Consider the following 8,841-nt stretch of genomic DNA (forward strand, 5'->3'; position numbering starts at 1 on the left):
CGTCCGGTATACATGGCTGTAGCGCAGCTCTTGCTGGAAACTACGGTGGCCGTCGGATGCCAAAAGTCCACGCCAACAATACAGCAACGCGTTTAGCAGATGTCTCTGCTTCCTCAGGCTCAATGTTTGGACGTGGTGTATCCTATGCGGTTTAAATACTTCCTGGATAATTGTGATGTATTATTATTTTTACATTTTTCAAGCATCAGCTGATAATTATCAGCGCATTTCCTGCAGCAGGATCAGATTTCACAATTATCCAGGAGGTATTTAAACCTCATAGGATACACCACGTCTAAACATTCAGCCTGAGCACATCTGCGAAACGCGTTGCTCTATTATTGGCGTGGACTTTTGGCATCCGACGGCCACCGTAGTTTCCAGGAACAGCTGCGCTAGAGCTATGCATACCAGACGCAGCAGTAAGGATTTATCTGCCCCGCAGCACTCTGGGACAATACCGTCGCCGCCGGAGCAAGCTTTTTATATGCGAGTTCATTGTTATTATGTGTCAATAAATGTATTTACCCCTATAACAGGGGATTTTATCCCTGTTCAAAAATTTGCCTCTAATCCAGCAGTGTGGTGGTTAACTGCTGGTAGACAATTAACTAACACCACCTGAAAAAGCCTGCCTCTGAGACAGGAAGTAGAGACTCTTGAGCTCACACGTGGGCTGACCCAAGAAGGGACAGAGAAGTCTTGAGCGGCTGTAGGCTGACAGCCAGACAACAAGGGGGAGAAGACTTCTGAAAGCTGAAAGTGCCTTAGGACAAAAAGGCTACACCAGGAGAGCAGAGAAGGATTCCCCCCTACAGCTACCAGAGAGACAGATAAGCTTTACTTTCTACGACTGTTGTATATCTGCACATATCAAAATATATGTTTGGGGCTGGGAAACATGCTATCTAAATGGAGTTCTGGACTCCATATGTTTACCTAGAAATACTCCCAAGTGGAGCAGAAGCTTTGTTTAACCCCTTATTTTGCATACATTTGATTTTCATGTGTTAAAGAAGCAGGCACAATAAAAGCCTTATTTTAGTTCACCTTAAAACCAGTCTCCATTGCGTAGCTCTGCACACGTCTCTTACAACTCCCTTTTAAAACATAACGTCTCTGTGTACATTGCTCCATACTGGGGAACCACTTTTGAGACTGGGAGAACTCACATCCATCACCTATTGGCGAACCAAGCTGCGAACCCAGGGGAAACAGAGAAACCATGAGAGACAACATTGAAAGATACCATTTGGGCCTCCATGCTCACACTTGGCCGTGTGAGTAGCATTATTTATATTTTCCTATAATTTTGGCCCCACCCACATCCCTGTATATTATTACACATTGGGACTGACTGAATAACTTTGCATATTTATGCCTTTCCTTTGATCTTGTTTATAGATCTATTTATATCTGACTCTGCGCTCCCCACACTTTTTCCACAATAATTGGCTCTATACTATTTTAGCTCTGAAAGTTGATTCACGTTTCATCTGTGCTTGTACATTTAAGTGATGCAACCAAGACCAGGAAGACTGCTGCTTTACAATTGTTTTTATGCTGAGCTTACTGGGATTTCACACTTCAAAGTGAATGTTCTCTGCTACAGTAACATACAATGCGCTAGAGGTGACTGGCTGCCCAGATTAAACATGACTCTGATGTTCTTCACTGGGTGCACAGTTCAAATATGTATATGCTTTTTGACCAAATTAGATACATTTCTCACCAAACAAGCTGCCCTGTTTAATTCAACCTGACAAAATACCAGATCTCATATAGAGTTAAAATTACTGTAACTTATCCCAAGTGGCTTTTACAGCAGTGTGTGTTCGTCGTTCTGATTTTAAGAGGTGTTGATTGAGCTGAGTTGTTAATTAACCAAGTTTCACAAAAAAAGTCTGCACAATTTGTTATTGGAGGCATCAAAAAATAAATATGTTGCAAAGTAATATATTGCAGGTCTGTCCGACAAGGAAGCGTTTTCATATATTAAGGTCTTTATTCAACTGTAAACTATAATTGTGTGAGCGGCCTCTGGACATCATGGTATAATGTTTATGGAGAAGGGCTTTGGCCTGCGAGATGAAAAGAAAAGGGGGCCTACCATTTTGGGGATTTACATTACGAGGAGGGGGAGGTTACTCATGGCTAAAATGTGGGGGGGGGGAGGGGGGGTGACTGCCCCACAATCTAGGGGTTTACTGAGGAGAGCTTTGAAAGAGGGACAAAATGAAGGAACAATTCTCCAGAAAAAAACCTCCTGTGGTGGAAACCTCTGGGGATCCACGGCTGAAAAGAGCCCTCCCTCTGGGCAATTTAGAGGAAAGGCATGACACATTCTGCATACAGGGTTAGAGATCTATAATTTGAAGCAGAAGGACTTCCATCTGCCGGGGATGTTAATGACGTGGGCTGGAATGTTGTTTCTGGAGGCTGAAGAAGCTGCACCACTTATGAATGATTGACAAGAAAAAGAAAATGGATTTAGGCCAAGACAAAGGATACATTTTTGTACGAAGGATATGAATACTTGGGCATAAAAAGGTTGACAATTGATTGGGAGAAAAGGACTCCAGGTTTTGCAAGGTGAGAAGGTTTTTACATGAGGTGGTAAGCCTTGACTGAACACTATTCATTGTACGTCAGGTAATGGGATGAGTACGCCTTTGGACAGACAGTCTGTTTTGGAGCTGGTTAGGCAAAGTTGGTAGAAATATTGATTCTTGTCAAGAACGGAACTAGCAGGATAGGAAACTGAGGTACAGTGGTAGAGACACTGAATTCTCCTGGTCAGAGGAATTTATAGAAGACCAGATGTATTGATACTGTAATAACTAAGTTGGCAAGTGGCTAGATGGTTGAGGCATTTGCAAAATAATGGGCCTTTGATTGGAAGGCGAGGAATTGGATCTGGACATGCTGATTTTATAGATTCTGGGATGATACTGTCTCCTAGTTTAAGAGACACAGAGAAGTAGGTAGCCAAGCCTAAAATAACTACAACTGAATGTGGCTGGGGTACTGGTTGGATGAGGGGTAGAAAGTTCCTAAATTTAGACCATGCTGTAGAGTATATCTTCCTGGTGTTATGGACAAGAGCATACCAAATGAGTTGATGAGCTTAAGTGGTGAAGAATGTTAAAGTATTATTAGGTTGGTAAAAGGTGGAGGCAGTGTTGGATCAAGGTTGGCTGTGGGGTGGAGGCGGAAGAACTCCTTTAATTGAAAATGTAAAAGAACATAAGCTGCAGAATTAGAATCACTAGGGCAAATGGATTTTTGAGAAAGCCAGGGATCTTTAGCTCTTGAATAATAAAAATATCACAACATGATACTGCCCTGTTCTCAATTTGGTTCTCAAGAAGAGAACCACTGTAAATTGAGGTCTTTGCCTTTTACTGATGTCTTTGAACTAAATGACTAGGAACTACTGTAGATGGGGAGGGGTGAGGACAGGAACGGGACAGAAGCTGTTGTACCTATTTGACGAGAAGGAATAAGTGAATGGTTGTGACAGATGTTGCCACTAGTCTTGTCGGAAGGCACAGGCTTCCAGTGAAGAGAGGTCCTTGGATATTCATCATGGATGAAGCTAGAATATGAATCTGTGTGAGTTTATTTGGAGGAGCTGCAGGATAAAATACGCTGGAGACGTGCATATTTTGTAGGGAGAAAGTAAATCGAACAGGCCTGCTTTCTTAGCAATAGAGGCGTAATAAATAAAGATGGGTGGATATTTTTTGCAGAGTTGGGTCTGCCTTGAATTGGCCAGTTCCTTTGGTCCGCGGATCAGTCTCAAAAATGGCGAGTCGCCTTTTCCGGATTTGTTTTCTTTTTTACACCAACAATGTATCCGTGGATTCCGCAATCCACTGACAGATTTTAAGAATCGAAACTACGGATTCAACAATCCGCGAATTTGATTCTTACAACCCATCAGCGGATTGCAAAAAAAAATCTCAAATTAAGCGCCTCAACTTTGAATCGCCGAAATGATATTGTGGATAAGTATTGCACTAATATAACACTGGATGTGCTAAACAAACCTACATGTACACATGCATAATGAGTCCAATCACATCCGCATTATTTTACAGAGCTATGCGCTGTTGTCTCAGAAAGAAAGAAGTGAAACATTGTAAGTTGGAAACAAAAACAGAAAGGCCAGCGCAACATACAAAATGACACAACATATAGTACAATACTTCAGTGCGTATCTGCTCATGAGTAAGGGTAATTTAGTTAAACCCTTTGGCCAAAAGGTTATAAGCCTGCAGCCACTTCACAGCATGACCAATCTGCAGGTCACAACACTACCTGGCACAATTCTCATGTAAGATGTAACCTGTGAAACATTTAACTAGTATTGGTTCATTTTAGTCCTAAGAGGGACTTTTGCACATATTTACTAATCAGTGCTTATTCATCTGACACCTTCCAGCACCAGAAAACATATTAAGGCTCATTCAAGTAAATGGGCGCTAAGTCATCTTCTGGCACTGGACACATGTTATAAAGCATAGCACTGGGTAAGTATGGGCCTGTGTCTCTAATACACGCATATTTAAATCACTTCCAGAGTATGTGTTGCCGGAAGTCTGAAGACAGGGAATTGATCACCATTTCAGTGCATCTTCACCACAATACTAGCTCTAACTGGACACCTGAAATCTTTTGATCGAACAGAGCAAAACAATGATACGTGCCACCCAATCCAAAAATGAAGATCTCAATCCTTTTTGCCATAAAATGAGTGAACAGCATTTGCTAATAAAAAATAGATATTGTCCGGTTCTGTACTTTCCTTGATTTGAACATTTGGATTTAACTCCGTGTAATGTGGAACTTCAAACCTCTACAAATGCAACAACTGACACACAGTCTCAGCTAGCAACTCCAGGCTGAAAGCATGTCTTGTGGTTGTTGTATGAAACATGTTATGATCAAGATCCTTCCTCGCTTTGAAATAGTGAGTTATGCCATCACAAGGGTCACTAAAAATAGATGTATGACCAGGTTGCATGTGGCACCTTCAGATAAGAGACTTTTTAGGGTGTGCTATTTCAGGTCTAATTACATCAATAGTGTGTGTTCAAGACAACATTTTCTGCTGGTTTAAGAATATCATCCAATTAACAAAGCCACTTTAACAGCAGATTATTCCACCAATATTCATTGGTTTAAAATGAGATTTCTGTAGTCTACCAGAATTGGGTTCACAGATACATAATTTGCAAATCCATACGGGTTACAGTGTTGAAGCATTTCTCTACACTAGGATAGATAATTTCTTAAATGAAACCGTGTTACTCTTGTACATAAAAGCAGATATTACAATTGCTTTGTTATAGCTTAAGTAAAGAATTAAGTTACATCAGGGTTTGTTAGCTCCTCTACTGGAGATCCACTAAGCTCTGTTAGGCTATTTAACGTGTTGTCAACCTAGCTAATGTCTGATTAAACATAACGCGGTATTCAGGAAAGTTAGTAACAGAACATTAACCCAATTTTACTTCTGTAAAAAGCATAGCATTAGAAATAATGGTCACATGCAAATGAGCTGTAATAGTAAGCCTACCATAGTCCCTAAATTCCACTTTGGTCAACATTGGTAAATAATATTGGATTATTTAAGTCTAAACCTGGTGTTACTGCCCTTGAAATCCTGAAATAGGGCATGGAGAGGAGTAAGAATAACAGGAATAGATGATGCAAGTTAAATAATAAAATAAACGTAGCGACGTTTTAAAATATTACCCCCTTTGTAGCCTGTAGTGGCTATTTCAGGGTCTGGGTGGCAGTAATGCCAAGACTTTATTAATATCAAGTTATTTAAAGGTAACGTAGTGGGGGTCTCCTGAAATAACACAACGTTTAAGCCGGAGCTCCAGTTTGGGCGTTGTTTGTGTGTACGTATCTTAGTGAATAATAGAAGGAATCCACAGCACACTATAATTCAATAAACATGTAGAAACACTCAATACATATAAAACAGGCGACGTATACTGTGTGCTGTGGATTCCTTCTATTATTCACTAAGATACATATACACAAACAACGCCCAAACTGGAGCTCCGGCTTAATGTCCTGGACAAAGGACCATTTGGGTCAGAAACGTCGCCCGTTTTAGATCTTTTTTTCCCGATGGAATAAAGTGTTTCTTCATTTTAATTTAAAGTACAGTGTGTGCTGTGGATTCCTTCTCCTATATACCTCCTCTGAGCTGGATTAATCATCTTGGCTCCTTTGTGTGCACCACTTTAAGTCAAGTACTCTCCCCGGACTATTTACTTTGTTATATTTAGCTTATTTTGTGTGCCCCAGACCTCTTGTTTTCTTGGCGAGTAAGGTGTTAATTCAGGGGACATAACCACATCCATTCCTGTTTTAAGTAACGTCAAAATATTTCCCCTACCACCGCTTTGTCAAAGTGATCACGGCATCACTGATGAGGCGAACGTAACAGGCGGAGTCCTCTTCTGGACAGATCATCTTCAGTGTTCTACAACAGGCGCTCAACTCTAGTCTTCAAGCCCCCCCAATGGGTCAGGTTTTCGAGTTACCCCAGCTTCAGCACAGGTGGCTGTGCCCCAGCACAGACTGAGCTACCTGTGCTGGAGCAGGGACTAATTGAGCCACCTGGGCTGAAGCAGGGACTGATTGAGCCACCTGTGCTAAGCAGGGATATCCTTCAAACCTGACCTGCTGGGGGGGGGGGGGGGGGAGTCGTCATTGTGGACTGGACTTGAGCACCCATGTTCTACAAGAGCTTGAAACGTGCTGCAAGCCCATGATGTAGCTGCTAGATCATGGGGCCCCTGAACTACCAGACCCCATGATGTGGTGGCTAACTCATGGGGCAATCACAGGGGTTAGCAGAGCTTAGTGAATCTGGGCCGACGTGTCCTGGAATTTCCGAGTGAAATCGGCGCGTGCATTGCCTTTGGTTCAGACACATCCTGATGCACCTTATTCTAGTTGTTGAATGTCTTTACTTATCAGCAGGTTTGTTAAACCATTAATTAGGTTGTCTTGTTACTTCCTGTTTTATTTACTAGGACATCATGCAGTTCATCCTGAACCAGAAGGAAGGAGTAAAAAGCCAGGTCTGACGTTACACATAATCACATACGATCGTGATACAGTACGGGCCTGGGACGCCGTGCTTACTAAACTACACTGGCTGAAATGGAGAAGTTATTCGGAAGATTGTATAAAGCAACATAGACAAAAAGACTGGAATACAAGCTAATTTTGGATGGGCTGGTACAACTGTAAATGATAAAGCATGTTCCTTCTAATACTGTATGTCTTGTAAAGCACAAACAACATTTGATGCAAAATCATTACATTTAAAGAACATGCTGCAAAGTTTTATGAACACATCCCCACTCCCAGACTCCCGAGCCATGGCGCCGGCCCGTCCTTAGGCAGTAAGCAGGTAAGATACCGCCTAGGGGCGGGCACATGAGGCACACTTCAAAATAAGGCCTGAAACGTCACGCAGTCACCTGTACAATGATACAAAAAACAAAAGCACAATATAGATTCATTGGTGGGTATTCGTTGAAGTTTTCAGGCTACAAAACTGATGCAAAAATTCTCAAAACAGCATCAGATTCGTCCAAGAAATAAAATCCTACTGAATACAAAGAAAATTAGATGCTGGGCTTTTTGGGGGGGGGGGGAGGAGGGGAGCGGGAGGGCAGGAAGCTGACAAATGATCCACTAAATATACGAAAGCATGCATCATGCTGTTTAGTATTGTAATGCATCGCGGGATTAAAAAGTACTCAGCATGTGCAGTTACGGATAGATTTCCTGTAAATATTAGGTCTGTGTGTAGCACTTTAACGGCTGTTTCAATTAGTCCTCAATGAGGTTTTCGAATGATCCAAAATAAAATGTATTTTTTTATTTCACATTTTCCATTTTCAGTACTACTGATAAATCCCCTCCCCCCTCCCAATATTATCATGTGATTAAACTAACATTTGTGAGTTGGTTATGTAACGTCATAGTGCTCTTTAAACTACTTGGATGTGCGCAACCTTTTAAAGCAACAATACTATCTACTTGATACATTTTTTTTGATAAGTGCAGAATCTTTGGTACTACACCAAGTTGAGAGGACTGCATAATACTGTATGGATCTATAGTTTTAGTCTCTATTGCTATGTTATTTCTGGCCCTTAAAGACGCAATCCAAGCTATATTCTAGGTGTGTTTAGAAAAAAAAAATCTGTTATGTAGTATTAGATAATACGTAATTATTTTTAAAATTCAACTCTTAATGCCCATATATTAAAACAAAATAAAGATTTATTTTTTTATATTTTTTATTTTTTAAAGTGCCGCTTGGATTACTTCTTTAATAAACACCCAGACGTTATACTATTCTGCTTGGGGTGTCCTAATACAGTTCCATGTAATTTCCCACTTATTAAAAAATAGATAAGCAGATGGAATTGTACCAGGTAATTTATTAACCTTCTATCATAGGAAACAAAATTAATATTATCTTCCCTTTCGATTTTACACTCTATGGTTTCCCAAATGTTTTGATGCTATTACCAAGCATGTGCATGGCGAACGTTCTTCCCCTGTACTGTGGGACCTCTTTAAAACTAATGAGCTATCAAAATTTCAGAACATCACTGAATGGTTGGAAAAATTGTAATTAGCGGGATGTTTCTATTAAAAAATAATGCATTATGGTTTTCTATCAAACACAATGTAAAGGTGATCTGTGATATTCAAAATAAAGATTTTATATATGCTATTTGTGTCAAAGATTTATTATTGAACTAGTTATCTGTAGAGCAGGGATGGCCA

General features: G+C 40.6%; 2 protein-coding genes across 4 annotated transcripts in view; one reads left to right on the forward strand and one right to left on the reverse strand.

Annotated features, from left to right (window-relative positions):
- GPRC5B (G protein-coupled receptor class C group 5 member B) overlaps positions 1 to 8,798 on the forward strand; it is a 52,674-nt gene extending 43,876 nt beyond the window's left edge. Inside the window, exon 4 of one of the 3 annotated variants that reach the window (XM_075566037.1) lies at positions 7,033 to 8,798. In XM_075566037.1, the coding sequence (XP_075422152.1) occupies positions 7,033 to 7,086 (54 nt within the window). In that variant the 3' untranslated portion in view covers positions 7,087 to 8,798. The remainder of the gene's footprint in view (positions 1 to 7,032) is intronic. The other 2 variants (XM_075566036.1, XM_075566038.1) reach the window with 2 other exon arrangements.
- Positions 1 to 8,841, reverse strand: part of IQCK (IQ motif containing K) — an 84,964-nt gene that overhangs the window by 6,351 nt on the left and 69,772 nt on the right. The gene's annotated exons all lie outside the window — the stretch shown is intronic.

This window comes from Ascaphus truei, chromosome 11, assembly GCF_040206685.1.
Source record: "Ascaphus truei isolate aAscTru1 chromosome 11, aAscTru1.hap1, whole genome shotgun sequence".
NCBI lineage: Eukaryota > Metazoa > Chordata > Amphibia > Anura > Ascaphidae > Ascaphus > Ascaphus truei.